The sequence below is a fragment of the Panulirus ornatus genome, chromosome 19 (genome assembly GCF_036320965.1).
Source record: "Panulirus ornatus isolate Po-2019 chromosome 19, ASM3632096v1, whole genome shotgun sequence".
Classification (NCBI taxonomy): domain Eukaryota; kingdom Metazoa; phylum Arthropoda; class Malacostraca; order Decapoda; family Palinuridae; genus Panulirus; species Panulirus ornatus.
This window is the reverse complement of record NC_092242.1, coordinates 61,493,316-61,514,683: the sequence shown is the minus strand read 5'-3', so window position 1 is coordinate 61,514,683 and position 21,368 is coordinate 61,493,316. Positions and strand designations below refer to the sequence as shown.

Genomic DNA, 21,368 nt, shown 5'->3' with positions numbered 1-21,368 from the left:
GCCCAGGTTTGAACCCGCTTCGGTTCGAAACCTTGACGTAGCAGTCGACTCACACCCAAACCATGTTGATAGATGGGTACCTGGTTTAGCCTGGGATGAGAGACTGTATGTATACGTGTACATAATAGACATGATACGTATACACATAGTTAAGAAACCGGGGCAACACAAGGGCAAAACTCTCTCCCCGCAACACACACACACACACACACACAGTCATCATCAATAAGTACTCTACTAGCAATCACAAACAGAAAGCTAATAGTATATGGTAAAGAGCTGGAGTTCACGATTAAACTGAGGAAAATCTACCAGATATTGTTGAGGTTGGATCTAAGCTGTTTGGAGTTAGGCCTATCAGCTGCCAGGGTCAAGAACGCCATTAACGTCACCAAACGAAAAACCTTGATCACCTGCCCCTAAGGGGTAAGTATAATTCTACGACATCATACAATGATACATAATAGGGAAAGTAACTGTAGGGGAAATGTGTCTTGTTGTGGTCATAAAATACATAGGTCTTTCCAAGAATTTCAAAAAATCGGAGCAAAATATACGATGGTAGTACATAAAGCAGTAAATCACATTACGATTGAGATAGTAAAGTACTGATAATGGGGGACTTTCATTAAGAAACTGAGCTGGGGTATTTGGAGTTTCATCATATACATATATTTCCTTGAGTGTATATATATATATATAAAGCGAAACTATCGTCATGCCAATTACCTTGTTCTCCAGTTAGTGAGCACAGCGAGGAGCAACAGCACACTATATAAAGGTCTTAGAATCATTGCCAAGCATTTTGGGGTATTGGAAGGATCTTAGAAACCTAGAGAAGTGTGTCCATACGTTTTTTCGACTGCTTGAAAATTAATATTATGCTGATGGCCTTAAATGACCCTTCCAGACGATAACCCTACAACCCAACCAACCTATCACCGCCAGACAGCTTAGTGTGTCCTGACCTGTGCTTAAGGAAGGTTCTCTACCCACTCGTGCCAACATACACACACTGAGGCAGATGGAATAATCATCACCCGAAGGCTTCCTACACACTAGCTAGACAAGACATACACGCATGGTAGGTGTTTGTGTGTATGTACCACTATAAATCTTAAACTCGAGATATCATAAGTGTCGTCTATGCATGGTTATAGAAACTCCTTGGGCTAAGTCGCGAGCTGCTATAGATGGGTTGATTCAGTTAGTCGCTTTCCCGTAGCTGTTCACCGAATCTCTTTTCCTCTGCACGTATTGCAGCAACATGGGTGGGTATAGTGGTGGAGGGAAATGTAGATGGCCATAGAGTTGTAGATATGTATGAATGAATAGGATATATAGACAGATACCCAACTAGAAACAGACTGATGTCACCATGCGCAGAAATATGAAAATTTCGTATATAAATGAAACTTCCTTAAAACAATGAAATTCAAAGCGGTGCTTAAATATTCGACTCTCTGTATGCATAGAACATAAAGAAACTCGTTATACTATTTTGGCATGTATATTTGGCAAGTGTGGTATGGATTAATTATTCTATGGCATTTCATATTTCAAGCTTAAATTCTTTTTTCCATCAAACCGCTTACAAAGCAAGCCATACCACTAAAGCCTGGGAGGACAAGAGAAACAGGAATTCGCCAATTACGCGTCTCTGGGTTTTCGTCTCTGAGAGCGACTTAAACTCCAGTGACTGTGCGAGTCTTAACCAACCGTGCGTAAATGTGTAAATATTTCCCAAGACTTATCTTGGTTTCGAGACTTTGTCAGTGACAACTCGTTCTTGCTTGTGTGTGGGTGTGATCGGGGTGTTCATTCCAGGCACAGGAGGGACCAAGTGTAATTGTAATGTAGTGGGGGGAGCTCTTAGGTGGATGTGTGCCTTGTGTGAAATGAGATAAATTGCTTCCCTCCAACTATATTCAGTTCACGGCGTTCCTTATCACCGAGTCTACGATCTCGTCAAAGATATATCCTCAATCCTAGAAGAGTCTACATTTTTCCTGCTACTAATGTCATGCAGCCTTGGGTTACAGAAGCCTTTAGAAAGGTCCTAGGTATTACCAGAACTCTTTTATAGTGCGTGTATGTACAGAGATTTGTGAACATTCAAGCTTAGATCGGGCTGTTGCCAGCGACAGCCCAAACGTGTGTGTGTGCCCTCAATGACAAGAGTTTTGGGAGCGTTAGCTTGGGGTGACATTACAGCTTGGGGTGACATTACAAACAAGCACAGGGCAGCCCATGTGGTGTAGTGAGCTCTCAGGTGGATGTGTCTTTGAGTACGATTTGTGTTCTACGGGGAAAGAGTTTTTTTTTACTCGTGTTTCCCCGTCTTCTTAACCTAGATGATATGGAGTTAGTCTTTATGTATGTACACACGTACCAGTGGCGGCGGCACGGGTGGGGGGAAGGGGGAATGAAGCCTCCATTTTGAAAAGCAGGGGGCGGCTCAGCCTCTCACCCCTCACTTTGGTTAGACTTACTTTTATAGATCTGTAGTATCCTGCATCGTTGTGAAAGAGCTTTGGCTCTAGTTAGCCACCCCTTCCCCTTTCCCCAACTTTTAGAAGCCGCTCTGTAGACACACACACACACACACACACACACACTAGCCTGTATATGTGTGTGTGTGTGTGTGTGTGTGTGCAAAGGTTCGCCAAGATTATGCTTGGCACGGGCCCATATCAATGACAGCTCGGTGTCGGGTGTGCCATTACTGGCACAGGTGTAGTGGGCTCTTTGATGCATTAATAGGTTTCGTAAAATATTATTGATTGCTTCATCCCGTATAGATTCAATCAATAACGTTTTCATTAGACCTCCAAACAGGATATATATATATATATATATATATATATATATATATATATATATATATATATATATATATATATGTATAGTTATATTTATTGTACTTTATCGCTGTTTCCCGCGTCAGCGAGATAGCATCAGGAAACACGAAGAATGGCCCATCCACTCATATACACATATATGTACATAAACGCCCGTACACGCACATATACATACATATACATAACAACATATACATACACAGACTTATACATATATACACATGTACATATTCATACTTGCTTGCCTTTATCCATTTCTGTCGCTACCCCACCCCAAAGGATGGGGTAGCGGGGTAGCTAAACCCCGCTTCAGCGAGATAGCGCTAGGAAAACAGACGAAAAGGCCACATTCGTTCACACTCAGTCTGTAGCTGTCATGTGTAATGCACCGAAACCACAGCTCCCTATCCACATCCTGGCACCACAGACGGGTCCATGGTTTATCCCAGACGCTTCACACGCCCTGGTTCAGCCCATTGACAGCACGTCGATCCCGATGTAACACATCGTTCCAATTCACTCTATTCTTTGCACGCCTCTCCCTCACCTGTATATTCAGGCCCCGATCGTTCAAAATCTTTTTCACCCTATCCTTCCACCTCCAATTTGGTCTCCCGCTTCTCCTTGTTCCCTCCACCTCTAACACATTTATCCTCTTTGTCAATCTTTCCTCACTCATTCTCTCCATATGTCCAAACCATTTCAACACACCCTCTAGTGCTCTCTAACAACGCTTTATTTCCACACGTCTCTCTTACCCTTTCATTACTTACTCGATCAAACCACCTCACACCACATATTGTCCTCAAACATTTCATTCAGCACATCCACCCTCCTCCGTACAACCCATCTATAGCTCATGCCTCGCAACCATACAACATTGTTGGAACTGCTATTCCTTTAAATATATATATATATATATATATATATATATATATATATATATATATATATATATATATATATATGTATATATATATATATATATATATATATATATGTATATTTTTTTTTTTTTTTTTTTCATACTATTCGCCATTTCCCGCATTAGCGAGGTAGCGTTGAGAACAGAGGACTGGGCCATTGAGGGAATATCCTCACCTGGGCCCCTTCTCTGTTCCCTCTTTTGGAAAATTAAAAAAAAAAAAAAAAAAAAAAAAAAAAAAAAAGTGAGAGGGGAGGATTTCCAGCCCCCCGCTCCCTCCCCTTTTAGTCGCCTTCTACGACACGCAGGGAATACGTGGGAAGTATTCTTTCTCCCCTATCCCCAGGGATGATACCCTAACTATTTCTCCATCTAACCACCCTCATCCACCCTTAATCATTTATCTAGATTTACAACCTCGGAGAACAAAGGCAATGCAGCCAACAACGATGGAGATGATGAAAAGGGCATCCAGGATGATCACACCATAGAGGGCAAGGTTGAAAGCACTCTTGTTGCAGCTGTTATGGAACCAAAGACTAGAAAACAAATGGGAACATCGATGAAGGGGGCAAGGGGAAAAGTTATAACAAGTAGTAATGGAATGAAGGGGAGGATGAGTGTGTATTTTGAAGGATTGATGAATGTGTTTGATGATAGAATGGCGGATGTACGGTGTTTTGGTCGGGGTGGTGTGCAATGTAAGAGAGTCAGGGAGAGTGGTTTGGTGAAGAGAGATGTGGTGGAAGTCTTACAGATGAAATGCGGCAAGGCGGCAGGAGTGGATGGTATTGCAGTTGAATGTGTTAAGGGGTGACTGTATTGTTGATTGGTTGGTAAGGGTATTCACTGTATGTATGGATCATGGTGAAGTGCCTGAGGATTGGTGTAATGCATGTATATTGCCATTGTACAAAGGCAAAGGGGATAAAGATGAATGTTCAAACTACAGAGGCATGAGTTTGTTGAGTATACCTGGAAAATTGTATAGGAAGGTATTTATTATGACGGTGAAGGCACGCACAGAGCATCAGATTGGGAGAAGCAGTGTGGTTTCAGAAGCGATTGAGGATGTGTGAATCAGCAGGTGTTTTCTTTGAAGAATGTATGAGAGAAATACTTAGAAAAACAGATGTATTTATGTGGCATTTATGGATCTGGGAGAAGGCATTATGATAGGGTTGATATAGATGCTTTGTGGAAGGTCTTAAGAATATATTGTGTTAGAGGCAACCTGCTGTTAGCAGTGATTTTTTATCAAGGGTGTAAGGCATGTGTACAAGTAGGATGAGAGTGAGTGGTTCCCAGTGAAGGTCGATCTGTGGCAGGGGTGTGTGATGTGACCATGGTTGTTTCATTTGTTTATGGATGGGGGTGGTAAGGGAGGTAAATGCAAGGGTTTTAGAGAGAGGTGTGAGTATGCAGTCTGTTGGGAATGACAGGGCCTGGGAAGTGAATTAATTTTGTTTGCCAATGATACTGCACTGGTGACTGATTTGAGCGAGAAACTACAGAAGTTGGTGACTGAGTTTGAAAAAGTGTGTGAAAGGAGAAAGTTGAAAGTGAATGTAAATAAAACCAAGGTTATTAAGTTCAGCAGGATTGAGGGACAAGTTTGTTTGAATGGAGAAAAACTACAGGAAAAGAAGTGTTTTAGATATCTGGGAGTGAACTTGGCAGTGAGTGGAACATGGAAGCAGAAGTTAGTCATAGGGTGGGGGAGGGGGCAAAGGTTCTGGGAGCGTTGAAGAATGTGTGGAGAGAACGTTATCTCAGAGAACAAAAATTGGCATGTTTGAAGGATTAGTAGATGGGCTATAGACAGGGATGTACTGAGGAGGTTGGATGTGTTGGAAATGAAATGTTTAAGGACAATATGTGGTGTGTGGTGGTTTGATCAGGTAAGTAATGAAAGGGTAGGAGAGATGTGTGGTTATAAAAAGAGTGTGGATGAGAGAGCAGAATATGGTGTGTTTGAATAGTTTGGACATATGGAGAGAATGAGGAAAGGTTGACATAGAGGATATATGTGTCAGAGGTGGAGGGAACAAGGAGAAGCAGAAAACCAAACTGGAGGAGGAAGGATTAATCAGTTTAAGGAGAGGAAATAGAGAGTTCAGTTTAAGTGTAAGCCTGAATGGAGCAACCCTAAAGGAAGTGGAAAGAGTTTAGATACCTGGAAGTGAGCATGGCAGCAGATGGAATTATGGGAGCCAAGGTGAACCATAGGGTTGGTCAAGGGTCAAAGGTTCTGCATGCACTGAAGAGTGCATGGAAAAAGAAAAAACTGTCTGTAAGGGCAGAAATGGGTATGTTTGATGTGACAGTAGTCCTGACAGTGCTGTATGGATGCAAGTTGTGGACCCTAGATACAAAAATACAGAGGACAGTGGAAGCTTTGGAAATTAAGTGCTTGAGGATAATATGTGGTGCTGGGTGGGATAATCGTATAAGGAATGACACTGTGAATGAGTGGTGTGGCAGTAAGTGAAGTGTGTTTGAAAGAGCTGAGCAGGATGTGCTGAAATGGTCTGGATATATGCAGAGGATGAGTGATGAGAGACTGACTCAGAAGTAGAGGTAACAATGAGGATGGGAAGACCAAGGATGAGATGGAAAGATAAAGTGAAAGATGCTTAAAGTTTTCAGGAACTTAACATGCATAAGGGTATGAAGAATGCATAGGATAGAGCAAATTGTTGACATGTGGTGCACAGGGAATAAGAAATGGTCAGTGGAAAAAACAGAAAAGTCAATGAGGCTTGACTGTGGATGTGGGACTTTGGTTTTGGTGCATTACACAGAATAACTAGAGAGTGGATGTGAGCAAATGAGTGGCATTTCTTCATTTGTTTCTGGTGCTACCTTGCTAATGCAGGAAACACCAAATGAGCATGAAAACACTTTTTTAATCGTCTTCCCAGCTACAATGAGGAAAAAGGGCTCTTTTCCCCAGCTCACAGTGAAAAGGCTAAAGAGTATCTGGGCTTTCAGAGTTAAGGTCCAAGTGTTCTGACTGGAAATTACTGAATGTCCTTTGAGTTCTGGTAGGCAAAGAAAATAGGAAAATACTTTGTTTGTAATAATGATGTTGATGAATTTTAAGACAAGTGACTGAGCTTAAATTATTCAAAATCAAATGTCAGTTACAGACCATAAAGCAAAAGAAAATCACCATGTTGTAAACAGCACATTCCAATTCATGAGATGGTTACCACATTCTAAAGTAATCTTATTGGATATTCCTGTCAAAGTTGGTGCTTAAAAATCTTCTGTACAATTAACACAAAAGCTCATTTTGTAAACTCATCATCACTTAAAGTAATTAAAACACAGCTGTATTCGATAAAAACTTTTATGTACGGTATCTCAGTTCTATATTTCTAAATGTAAAAGGTGCAGAATGTCTGTAGTTTACACAGTTTTTTCTCTGCAGTCTTCTTCAGTAGACAAAACAGATAAAAGATCAATATAATCTATTTACATGAAATAAAATATACACTTTATCAGAGGCTATGCAAGCTCATTATCAACTTGATATGGAAATTCCACATAAGCTAAGGAACCATCATAGCGTCCAGTCATGACAGTTGTAAGGTAATGTCTCTTTTCTTCTCCACCAAGAATACCAAATTCTGCCACTACCTCTTCTTTACCCATGTAGTGCCAACCTTCATCATCCACACCCTTGTTGTATTCCAGTGATAACCTGTCCAACACCTGCAGAAAAAAATTGCTATGAATACTACAATACTGCATTCAAAAAGTCAATAGCACATACCAAAATATATCAATCTGACTGGCCTATTCCTGTAGAACATTAGAATGATTCAACCCAGATCATCCACACACTTTGATCACTATTGACTTCACACTTTCTTCTACATATACACTCCCTCATATATACACTATCAACTAATCTGTATACTACAAGAACAAATATACAATAGAAATTACAGTATTCTGATCAATGTAGATATGGAAAGTTCTTTGAAGAACTTAGTCACCTTACAAACTGAAATAAACCAATATGACAGCAAAGTTCCTGGTGGTTTGCTTTGGATTAATCCATTCTAAATTATTTAACACCAACAGCATATTACTTCACATCGAACCACTTAATTAAGCATACCATGTCACAAGAACAAGTGTATTAGATTAAATATGAAAACACAAAATACAGGAGAGAGCACATCATACAATATGCACATCATCTGAGAATACATATCAAGTAACATACACATCAGGTAATTTGAAAGAATACAGTTCAACAGGACAGATTACTTCTTCTTTTTTTTCTTTTACACTATTCGCCATTTCCCGCGTTAGCGAGGTAGCGTTAAGAACAGAGGACTGGGCCTTTTTTGGAATTTCCTCACCTGGCCCCCTCTGTTCCTTCTTTTGGAAAAAAAAAAAAAAAAAAACGAGAGGGGAGGATTTCCAGCCCCCCGCTCCCTCCCCTTTTAGTCGCCTTCTACGACACGCAGGGAATACGTGGGAAGTATTCTTAATCCCCTATCCCCAGGGATAAACAGATTACTTAAAAAACATATTAGGTGAGTTCAACAGAGAGTACATTAGTTTACCTAAAAATGAATATCATATTATATCACATAAGACTCTTTGCTGAGAAAAGTTATCCTACAGTGTAATAGCATACTGACTATGAAGACCACTACTTCCCTCCACCCAAAACAAGTAGCAGAAGAAATCAAAAGGGAGCCAAAAGTAACAAAACATTTTTAAAAAAGTGTTATCAGTGTGATTAAGGCAGGCTCAGGTTTCAACTAGTTACATGCAAACATACTAGACAACAGCATGCTGTCTACTCAACCTTACCCAATGTAACAAGTGTTAACTCACTTGGACTGAATACAAAGAGCACTTAAATTCAAAAGTATTGTAGTTAGGAGACATCTTGACCTTCCTACCCCATATTACTGCACAGCTGTAAAGAATTTATTCTTCAACAAGAATTTAGTTCTATCATGTTTAATGGGCTACAAATAAAGTGATCACTCACGGCGCAGCATGAGTTAAATGTAGGCTGACATTATCCCCATTCTATGGCAAAGTTATGTCTTCCAAGAAAAATCTTACATCAAAATTTCAAGATTAATGACAACTTTCCAGAATGCTATATAACAAGAGTTATAATGCCTTGGAAAAGGAATGTTTTACTTGACAAAAAGAGAAGATAATAGTCTTTACGAGTATGTATATCAAAGTTTTTATAACCAATGACCTTGAAAAATATTGCTAAATCTACCCCCTACCGCCAGGGGTACTAGCGTAACTAAACACAAAGCAGTTGGCTGCCATAGTCTTCTTCTGCTCCTTCTTTATCACAGGAAGGTAGGGAGCACTCATGATGAAGCTTTTTTTTTTCCAGGGGGAAGCCCTTGCCTCAAGCATCTCAGGGAGCCAAGGGTGGTGGGTCGTTTGCATGAGCTCTATGCTTCATCTGCAACATCTTTCAGTACATCTATTCAGATGACTCAGTCTGCAAACATGGCCATGATGGACATACATCTCCTTTCATAAAAAGATGACAATACAGCTTCGCTGGGGGTGACTTTTTACCTGTGGTGTAACCACAGGCAAGCAAAGTCTGGTAACACTACCATCTACAGCATCAGTGGTAGTCTCTTTTCAGTAGAAATTTATATTTCAAAAAAAGCCATTTGTCCTTCTTAAGTGTAGAAACCAATTGCAAATAAGCATTAGCCAGATGACTAAATGGGTAAATATAACATCTATGCAAGGAAAAACATATGCTGCAGATGTCACCAGAAGTGTTATATCCTACTAACTGAAACATTTTGTCTTACCTTGATCCTTGAAGCAGATTCACTATCATCATAAATCTATGATAATAGGTTCATGGTGGGAATCTTAAAAAGACCAAGATTTTTGTGGCCCGTGTTTACACAGTTACTGTGCCTTCCAGATCTGTATCTTTCCTGATAATATACGTAGCACTTAATTCACAGCTCGGGCATACAGTAATTCTGCATAACATCAAGGTTCATGAAAGTCATAGAAAACAACAAAAAACAGATAACAGTTCACACCAGATATGAAAACTTACCACTTCAGGTTCCTGCATTATAGCAACATTATGGAGAATGCAAGTGGCCTTTATAAACTTGGTACTGTTTTCAATGTGGCGATCTAATTGTTGCATACGCTTAAATCTTGACTTAAATAATCCCATAGCATTAGCTGCCAACTTAAGAGCTTCTCTGTGGTTTTCATTGAACAATGCCTCCTGAAGATAAAAGAATAAAGATCTGTAAAGCATTCTTATACATGTGGATGATTATAATCCATCACTTTAACTGCACAAACCCAGGACCCCTATAACAAAGCTCTTGCAGCTTCAAGGCTGCACTCTAATATGATTGTTAAACAGGAGTATGATGGACTTCTTTGGAGTGACAAGTTCCTCAATATGCTTTGACATGTTTTCACCCATTGATGATGATACATCCTTACTAAAGGTAACTTTTTTATCTGAGGTGTAACAATGTGCAGTTAGAGCCCAGTAACACCTACATAATCATATTAGTATTATCATTATACAGCCCCTGGATCACTCTCAGGGGACTCCAAGGCTGCACTACAGTCAACAGCAGTAAAATAATGCACTCCTTTAGTGTGAGAAGTTCCTTAACATGACTATACGCCTTTTCTTCCACCAATGATATAACTTTGCTAAAGATGATTTGAAATTAACAGTGTAACCACACGAGGCAGGGTTTGTTAACACCCCTAAAAAATAACAAGCATGCTTCAAAAACCTGCACTCACAGATCTCCCTCCCCCAACAAACAGAAAGATAACAAAACATATACACAAAGAAATGACCCAATAAACACTAAACAAACATCCTCCCAACACAATCTTTAACACCACCCCACCTAATACACCTATTAGCAACTACATCCCTTAGACATACACGAAGTTACTCTTTCCCATCTATGTTCTGGGCACTGTTCCAACCAACACCACAAAATCCCCCATGCCCATTGTACAACTACCACAATGAAGATACTGAATTCTTCCTGCTTGAATACCCCAAACAGACACACACACACATCATCAAACTTTATGACTATGGTCCCGCTTAGTTGATATAGTTAGTTTCATGAGTGCTGCAGGGGCCTTACAGAAGAGAAAAGAGACTCCTGTCTTAGGAACATGGGAGGGTTTTATATATGAATACACAGACATATACATATACACACATGTACATATTCATACTTGCTTATCTATCACACAGGAAACAGCATCATTGACCCCTGCTTCAGCGAGGTAGCGCCAAGAAAACATACAAAAAAGGCCAAATTCGTTCACACTCTGTCTCTAGCTGTCATGTAATAATGCACCAAAACCACAGCTCCCTTTCCACATCCAGGCCCCACAGAACTTTCCAAGGTTTACCCCAGACGCTTCTCATGCCCTGGTTCAATCCATTGACAGCACGTCAACCCCGGTATACCACATCGTTCCAATTCACTCTATTCCTTGCACGCCTTTCACCCTCCTGCATGTTCAGGCCCCGATCACTCAAAATCTTTTTCACTCCATCTTTCCACCTCCAATTTGGTCTCCAACTTCTTCTCATTCCCTCCACCTCTGACACATATATCCTCTTGGTCAATCTTTCCTCACTCATTCTCTCCATGTGACCAAACCATTTCAAAACACCCTCTTCTGCTCTCTCAACCACACTCTTATATTTCCACACATCTCTCTTACCCTTACATTACTTATTTGATCAAACTACCTCACACCACATATTGTCCTCAAACATCTCATTTCCAGCACATCCACCCTCCTGCACACAACTCTATCCATAGCCCACGCCTCGCAACTATACAACATATACATATATGGATGTGTGGATCAGGTGTTTGCTTTGAAGAATGTATGTGAGAAATACTTAGAAAAGCAAATGGATTTGTATGTAGCATTTATGGATCTGGAGAAGGCATATGATAGAGTTGATAGAGATGCTCTGTGGAAGGTATTAAGAATATATGGTGTGGGAGGAAAGTTGTTAGAAGCAGTGAAAAGTTTTTATCGAGGATGTAAGGCATATGTACGTGTAGGAAGAGAGGAAAGTGATTGGTTCTCAGTGAATGTAGGTTTGCGGCAGGGGTGTGTGATGTCTCCATGGTTGTTTAATTTGTTTATGGATGGGGTTGTTAGGGAGGTAAATGCAAGAGTTTTGGAAAGAGGGGCAAGTATGAAGTCTGTTGGGGATGAGAGAGCTTGGGAAGTGAGTCAGTTGTTGTTCGCTGATGATACAGCGCTGGTGGCTGATTCATGTGAGAAACTGCAGAAGCTGGTGACTGAGTTTGGAAAAGTGTGTGGAAGAAGAAAGTTAAGAGTAAATGTGAATAAGAGCAAGGTTATTAGGTACAGTAGGGTTGAGGGTCAAGTCAATTGGGAGGTGAGTTTGAATGGAGAAAAACTGGAGGAAGTGAAGTGTTTTAGATATCTGGGAGTGGATCTGGCAGCGGATGGAACCATGGAAGCGGAAGTGGATCATAGGGTGGGGGAGGGGGCGAAAATCCTGGGGGCCTTGAAGAATGTGTGGAAGTCGAGAACATTATCTCGGAAAGCAAAAATGGGTATGTTTGAAGGAATAGTGGTTCCAACAATGTTGTATGGTTGCGAGGCGTGGGCTATGGATGGAGTTGTGCGCAGGAGGATGGATGTGCTGGAAATGAGATGTTTGAGGACAATGTGTGGTGTGAGGTGGTTTGATCGAGTGAGTAGCATAAGGGTAAGAGAGATGTGTGGAAATAAAAAGAGCGTGGTTGAGAGAGCAGAAGAGGGTGTTTTGAAGTGGTTTGGGCACATGAAGAGGATGAGTGAGGAAAGATTGACCAAGAGGATATATGTGTCGGAGGTGGAGGGAACAAGGAGAAGAGGGAGACCAAATTGGAGGTGGAAAGATGGAGTGAAAAAGATTTTGTGTGATCGGGGCCTGAGCATGCAGGAGGGTGAAAGGAGGGCAAGGAATAGAGTGAATTGGAGCGATGTGGTATACCGGGGTTGACGTGCTGTCAGTGGATTGAATCAAGGCATGTGAAGCGTCTGGGGTAAACCATGGAAAGCTGTGTAGGTATGTATATTTGCCTGTGTGGACGTATGTATATACATGTGTATGGGGGGGGTTGGGCCATTTCTTTCGTCTGTTTCCTTGCGCTACCTCGCAAACACGGGAGACAGCGACAAAGTATAATAAAAAAAAAAGATAAATATAATATACATATATATATTACATCATACTTAAATGCGTTAGTAAGGTTGTGCCAGGAACAGATGAAGAGAGGTTGCATGTGCTCATGTTCATTCTCTAGCTGTTATGTGTAATGCAGACAACCACAGCTCCCTATCCACAACCAGGTTCTACAGACCTTTCCATGGTTTACCCTAGACATGCCCTGGTTCAGTTCATTGAGAGCATGTCAGCCCCAGTATACCATATCATTCCAGTTCACTCAATCCAAATGCACGTCTTTCACCCTCCTGCATATTCTGGCTTCAATTCCTCCAATTCTTCATCCCATCACTTATTTTTCTTTCTCACATGACCACATACCATATGCCACTCACCTGATAAGACAATACATCATTCATATGTGGTGTCATGATAGCTGGAGCAAGGGGATACACAGCCGGAGCAACAACATGTGTTTCTGCACTAGTGAGATTTTGTAAGAAAAACCATGCACCTGATTCCTAGAAAACAATGAAAAAGGAATATAAGAAAATTGTATGACTCATGATCTGTTTAGGTAACTGCAAAACTGTAATCCCTATGTTTTCAAAAAGTCAAAAACAGCTCTTGTACAGTCTTGTTAATGGAATGTCCTCAACTATCATACATGAAAATTAAGGCTTAAACAAGATATGTGAAAATAACTATAAATATATTATATACTGTGACAGAAAGTGTATATACCAATGAAGAGATTTTGTTGGATACTGAATATGTCAGACTCACCTGAAATATCTGAATACGTGTGCCAGCCCCTGGAGCATCCAAATGAATAGCTCGAAATAGTAGTCTGTGATCTGCTATGAACTGTAAGACAAAACCACACTTGGATCCAGCCTTTGTCTTATCATAACAATAATCCTGTTTTTCAGGACCAGGTGGTGTTCGCATGTGAATAAGCGCTGCATCCATGGCTCCCATAACACCAGGAAAACCCGAAAAATTTTTGAAGGCTTCAGCAATTATTAACCTTGACAGAAAATACCAGATGGTGTTATATCATCATTGACAGTGAGAAAACCAGGTTTTTAGAATATGGGGACCATGTCAATCTTCTATCAAAAATCATGCAGAAAAAGTTTGCCTCCTTTTCATATGAAAAGAGAATACCTTTCAGTACTATGTGTGGAACTGTTGATCTTTTAGCTGTAAAATGTACAGCTACCGTTTTTTGCTCACAAAATTAAAACAACAGTTATCTGTCCTAACAGTAATCTCATGAAAGGATAATCATAAGCTTATCAAGAGCAACAAGAGAACTTCTAATAAGCTGACTGAAACAGCAATATCTCCAAAATTATTATGTTGGAATATCCACAACTTAAGATGTCTCACTACATTTCTCCTCCATCATTCCAAATATCCACAGCTTAAAGATACGCAAAAATAGGACATATGATATAACAGACACAAAATAACATTTATCACTTCTACTAACCTCTCCTCTAATGGTGGCATGGTAACATATGTGTCTTGCTGCCTTATGAGAAAATCAGCAAACCTGACAGCCGTATTCAAAAAAGCAATGGGTGACATGCTGAATCTGTTAAATGAATAATAAATCATATCTAATTACGTTACCCATAACAGAGTACAGGAACAATAAAACAGTGATCAAATAATGAATCTGGCAATCACAAAACAATGGTGTTGCATTCCTGGAGATTTGTTGCTCTAATGATGTCATTATGTGAGTCATTAAAACTGACCAAAAACCTTACCTAACTATAGTATGGTGGACTATGCTGATTTAGGAAGAAAACCTAAGAAAACTTTACCTAAATTGATAGTTGGGAAGAATATGTTAATCTGGAAAAAAGAGGTAATGTAGAAGTAATGGAAACACTATCTAAGAATCAACAGAACCTTTGACAGTCGTACCTGACTTTTAAAAGCCTACATTTACTGTACTTTTAATGATAAGTATATGAAAAAAAATCCATGATTGGCAGCTTTTTCCCTGATACCCCTACATTGAAAATTTGCCAAACCTTAGAAAACCAGCACTTTTAACATCAAAGGTAAGGGATGCAAAGTAATCAGCCAGTCCCATTAGTGACTGAATGTTAAACCATAAGTAAAATAATTAGGAATTGCAATCCAGCTACATTCATGCATACTGAAGTACTAATACCCTGAGTAAAACTAATACTGTATCACAAACCAAAACAGATAAACTTATTTTTACACCATTAATGAAGCATCATGACAACCTGTATCACTGTCGAGAACAGAAAAACTTTATGTTTACAAATCATGATACCTTCCTGCTAATGGGATGCAAATCTTGGGTTATTTCTTCTGCATACTGCCAAGATTAGTGAAATACCTTTAAATGTCCTCTATATTTTATTACAAAAGGAAAAGAAAAATGAGAATCTTATACAGCACATCAAAAATATGAGCCTGATTCATTTGTTTGTTTTTCGACCCATGGTGTGCCAGTATTTTTACTTTAATGATAAGTTACCAGTAATGGAGGCATTTTAAAGCTATTTTCTAATTGTCATGCATTCTATAATGACAAAGGAAGAAATCAATTAAAGATTCATGTTTCATTAACAATGCCAAAATAACTTTAGATCCATTTCCCCAACAGAGGAGTAATCCTTGTTCTTAACACTACTGGTACTAACATTTTCAAAGATGCCTGCAGTAAGTTTGTAGTCCAAAGAAAGTTTATTAATTTATGTAAGAGATATTTATGTTGCTGATATATTGTTTCATGGTATACATTATCTTTTAATGTTTTCAAGAAAGGCAGTTCTCACTTATAATGCACATTAAGAATATTACTTGAATATAAACTTTGCAATCCTTAAAAAGCAACTATCAACAGGTGGAATGTCATTCCATATAATTTTGAAGAAAATTTATCATCATTTACCTTCGGCATCTTCATAAAGGACCTTATGACTGAAAAACTTTCATTTAAGTGTGTCATTATTCAGTGGAAAAAATACTGAAAATGGTGAATTAGAAATATAAATCCTTTTCACACCTCTAATTCTTGGTAGCTCTGTGTAATTCTAAGAATTTGTACCCTAAACCTTAAATGTCACTACTGCAAAATGTCGACATGTCAAAACTTGAGTTATAGTGTTATATGTATATCAACATATGTCAATAACTGAGAATAAAAAATTGTACATATACTTAACACCAACATTAATATCCAGATTATATCTCAAATCAACTATATCTCAATCAACTTTTTATGCTATTTCTTGACATCTCACTCTATCTTGCATTACAAGCACTAATACCAGATCTACACTGTAGGCTGTGGAATCCTTCTCTGACAAACAGTACACAATTAACCATCCTCAAACATCTGCAAGATGATTTAGATCCAACATGATCAGTTACATGAAAATTGTGGATGCTTTATCAAAATTCTAGGGCTTTGTCAGTTTTCTGATGCCCTGAAAAGAACATTTCAACATGCTTCTCTTAGGGTCTGTCATGCTAGAACATAAGAACACAGAAACAAACAGAAAAAATAATCCTAACTAACCTTTCGGATGCTGGGGCTAATTTCTCAGTAGATCCCAAGTAATACAATGCAGCCAACACAAGTTGCTCATATTGGTCCAACTCAGCTACTGGTACCCCATCCTTCATCAACTTCTCGGACACCTCCTTTTGCCACTCACCAACAAGGAACTTGGGAAAAAATTCCAATCACTAAAACAGTTCCCAGTCTATTTATTCCTATCTATCTATATATATTTATTTTCATTTATTTTGCTTTGTCGCTGTCTCCTGCGTTTGCAAGGTAGCGCAAGGAAACAGACGAAAGAAATGGCCCAACCCACCCCCATACACATGTATAAACATACACGTCCACACACACAAATATACATACCTATACATCTCAACGTATACATATATAAATACACACACAGACATATACATATATACACATGAACATAATTCATAGTCTGCCTTTATTCATTCCCATCGCCACCTCGCCACACATGAAATAACAACCCCCTCCCCCCTCATGTGTGCGTGGTAGCGCTAGGAAAAGATAACAAAGGCCCCATTCGTTCACACTCAGTCTCTGGCTGTCATGTAATAATGCACCGAAACCACAGCTCCCTTTCCACATCCAGGCCCCACAGAACTTTCCAAGGTTTACCCCAGACGCTTCACATGCCCTGGTTCAATCCATTGACAGCACGTCGACCCCGGTATACCACATCGTTCCAATTCACTCTATTCCTTGCACGCCTTTCACCCTCCTGCATGTTCAGGCCCCGATCACTCAAAATCTTTTTCACTCCATCTTTCCACCTCCAATTTGGTCTCCCACTTCTTCTCGTTCCCTCCACCTCTGACACATATATCCTCTTGGTCAATCTTTCCTCACTCATTCTCTCCATGTGACCAAACCATTTCAAAACACCCTCTTCTGCTCTCTCAACCATACTCTTTTTATTACCACACATCTCTCTTACCCTTTCATTACTTATTCGATCAAACCACCTCACACCACATATTGCCCTCAAACATCTCATTTCCAGCACATCCACCCTCCTCTGCACAACTCTATCTGTAGCCCACGCCTCGCAACCATATATCATTTCATTCTATGTATAAAGTTTGCACTATCATTCATAATATCCTGCCACTGTTTTGTTATTGAAAACTAAAGTTCCTCAAAAAGAATACTACCCACTGCTCCTTACCTTTACATCAGCCCTGAATACTATGAACTATAAAATAATCCATAGCAAAAATCAAAATGAAATGTTATAGTGATTGCAGTTACTCTAACATATAAGTAAGGAGAACCAAGAAGTGCATTACAAACAAAAGCCATAGATTTTTCCTTAACAAACATAAATGACTTAGTAAAGTACATGATTAAACTAGAAATCTTGTATACATGACACACCACCTGGTAAACAGATTTTGAAACCCTAAAAGTGTGAAGAAAATCTGCATCGCTTAATTCTGAGTTTATGTTGGGGAGAAATTCTGCCATTTCAGTCTTAGTATTGGCCCTCAGCTTCATCGATCTTCGCCGTTTTTTGCCAACCTAAAATTATACAAAATCATAAAAATCTTTTGTGGTGCAGCAAAATTTATTTGAAATACATACAATCAATTGAAACAAAATGAATATACTTATCTATCTCTATGAAATAGGCATTCTCCCTCCATAAAGCTATTAGTCTGTATACTACAAAAGTGAACCAAGCAAAATCTCTTCCAACCACCCACACTATGCTTTCACTCTGTTCCAAACTATTACCCACCTTTCCACACAAATCCTCTCTGAGTTCCCCTACTATACCTTGAGTAACCCCTTATAACTAGTGGGCACCCACTTGTCTTGTAAAACCATACCATTTCAGTCACTTTCAACATTTTCCTTAGCATACCAGTGTTCTATCTTAAATGTTACTAACCTTCCTTTAATCTACCTTACATCTAAAGCATCTTTATTCCTCATATAATTTTTCAGAATGCTTCACCCAAAATCAAGATATATAAAAAAATTCCTGCATTCTATTAATTTGCCAATTCACAATGACCATGATTGTGTCAAAACAGTTAATTTGTGAAAAATTACCTCATTTGGCACAGGATGGTTGTGATCAGTCAGCAATGGAAGTCTGAGAAGGTATAGCACTTCCATCTCAACCCCAATTTCACTTTGTGCCTCTAGAAGTAGAGACTTTTTCATCTTATCTCTGTGCCGTTTAGTTGGCTCACTCTCAGGTGACACCTGAAATAAATTAGCACGTAAATAGTAGTTAGAGAAAAACATTAAAAAATACAGTCACCTCTTAGCCAGGCAAAATCAAAGGTATAATCTAATCTACACGCCAAATATAAAAAAAGGTTCCCATTGTTATCTGTCTAATATGCACTTATTCTTCCCTCTACTAATGCTTTTTTAAATTCTTAGGTGATGATTATGGGTGTCAGTCTTATAACCCACTGCCAAGAACAATCAAATACCCATTATAAGACACTTAAGAATAATACTTCTATCTACCCTTCGGTAAGCAGTTCAAAATGTACACATGCTTACGGCACAAACACTTCCCATATGCAGTAAGAAATCCTGCTTGGTTAAGTACATGATTGTATCTGAATAAAATAAGAACAAGAGCATTGCAATATCTTTCAATTAATCTTTAATAAGTAGAATATAGAGTCACCTTATATCCAGGAAATTTCACCAGTTTGTGGGCATATACCATAGCAGGGCATCCAATTTTCTTTGACACAGGGGGTGTTCTTCGTTTGATGAGTACATTGCATTCTCTCTAAAGTTCAAGAAAGACCATGAATGACATTACAAGCAAATGACACGTCGTATTTTGGAAAAAGTTCTAAAACTGGGTCATCCATGTCTTTAAAAATATTAAGTATAATTTGTTCAATAATTTCAATGTCACTAACCAATTTCTGGGTTCTTATATGATAAAAAATAAAGAGCACATGTAAACCAGCTAAACCAAGTACAAATGAAAAAAGATTAAAAAATATCCAAGTTACATATAAGGACAACCCAGATCACAGCAAGAATATTTTAATCATACAACAAGCTATACTATGCATCCTTAAGTAATATTTTCAGTGTCACTTTACACAAGAAAAGATTGGAAATGTTCTGTCAAGACAGCTACTCTGACAACTTCATGTAAATCTACCTCTCGTCTATCACGTTCCTCTCTGTACTTTTCTTTCCTCCTCTTGCCAAAATCAGGTCCTTGATGACAGCGCCATGATTTAACACCACCAAACATAAATGGAACACCATCATAGGGAATCTTGGCTTGATCATTCCTCCAATACAGCCGACTCTTCTCCCCAATATCAGGTCTCCAACCTGATTAAGAATGGCAATAAAACCCTTAATGATAAAGGTGTATGTGTATGCTCAGTCTCACACAAAGCAATGTAACCTCACTGGCAAAACTACATGGTTATCAACCTTCCCTACACTAAGTAGCCTATGATGCATTTGTAACATACAAAGAAACCTCTAAGAACCAACCATACTGATCCTCAACCCCCATGATAAAGCTTTAAATCTTACTAGGTATGGCTGTCAGCCTACCAAGGAAGAATTTACCAATGAGGATGGTTTCAGGTCATATAGGTTCCATGTGCATGATCACCTCTAATCAGTGAGCATCAATAATCAACACAGCCATCTGACTATATACCAGAATTAAAGGAAATTCTATTTGCGCATAAAAATCACTGCCAAAAAAACATTCTGTAGGACAGGGAATGTAGGCCATGATATGATAAGTTACCTCCCTTGATACAACTTTGTGGGGACATGCTTACCTAATCAAACTCACTGTAATTGACCACGCTTTCTGGTCTCCCATTTATCAATGAAAAAATAATGCCTTACTTCAATTATCTAAATATAACAAATATTAATGATAAATACTTGGTTAAATATTACAGGCAAATGAATACACAGAAACCACCCCAGAGGATAGACACTATGCAGAACAGTGTGTAAAGAGGGCAATGCCGGCCAATCTTCACCTTACGTTACCTTCAAACTCAACTATAACCTCGCCCTAAACCTTAGGGAAGGCTGGGTTGGGTTAGCTTTATTTAAGGTGAACACTGACCTGGATAGCTCTGTTTACACACTGTCTTGTGGGATGACTGCCCCTGGGATTCCTGTAGTATTTCGGCCCCTAATAACTAAACCATCATACATCCTCAGAGGTGTGATCCTCCATGGCAATGTCACATTTAAGTGTCAGTGCGATTTTGATACATGTTGAATCCAAGTGAACTGAAAGCCAATTCCAAGGACTAACTAAACACAGCTCACACAAAATATTTTGCAAAGGTGAAACTTTCCACCAATTAAGTGTTACACAGAAATAGACAGGATGTATTACTTAATGCTAACTTAGATCTGACTGACATCATATAATCTACAGTCTAAAAACAGTTTATTTCATGAAGCTACTTACTCTCATCTCCAAACTTTGGAGAGCAGCAGTCTAGACAGTATTTGGTGAAAGTGCTTTGCTGAAACTCTTTCATGCATTGGTTTACTTCTTCAGCACTGAACAGGATTCTGTATTGTTGGTTCTCTGCTTCTTTTACAGAATCTAACTGGTTCTCTGCAATTTTGTCACACTCTGACTTGATGCTAGTGGTCAAATTTGCAGAAAGCATCGTAATAAGGTAGAAAATTGTTTTAACATTACATGTAAATAACAAGTGTATGCATGTGTACGTGCGTGCGTTTTGTTTACATTTCACCAGATAAACAACATCG

At 39.0% G+C, this 21,368-nt stretch overlaps 1 protein-coding gene across 1 annotated transcript; it reads right to left on the bottom strand.

The window, feature by feature from the left end:
• Window positions 1-7,125: 7,125 nt before the first annotated feature.
• Window positions 7,126-21,361, bottom strand: LOC139755566 (uncharacterized). Its single transcript, XM_071674040.1, has 11 exons — window positions 21,058-21,361; window positions 19,759-19,937; window positions 19,264-19,371; window positions 18,669-18,824; window positions 17,991-18,131; window positions 16,602-16,750; window positions 14,523-14,627; window positions 13,811-14,054; window positions 13,420-13,545; window positions 9,878-10,057; window positions 7,126-7,506 (listed from the first exon to the last, which is right to left on the bottom strand). Exons 1-11 carry the CDS (start codon window positions 21,263-21,265, stop codon window positions 7,300-7,302), a joined length of 1,803 nt encoding a protein of 600 aa, XP_071530141.1. The 5' UTR covers window positions 21,266-21,361; the 3' UTR covers window positions 7,126-7,299.
• Window positions 21,362-21,368: the final 7 nt, after the last annotated feature.

Coding starts and splice junctions, on each gene's coding strand:
- LOC139755566 (XM_071674040.1), bottom strand. CDS start 21,265: ATGCTTTCTGCAAATTTGACCACTAGCATCAAGTCAGAGTGTGACAAA. Junction 14,055..14,522: donor ATGCCACCATTAGAGGAGAG/GTTAGTAGAAGT, acceptor TTTTCTGTCAAG/GTTAATAATTGCTGAAGCCT. Junction 7,507..9,877: donor TAATGCAGGAACCTGAAGTG/GTAAGTTTTCAT, acceptor TTTTTTCTGCAG/GTGTTGGACAGGTTATCACT.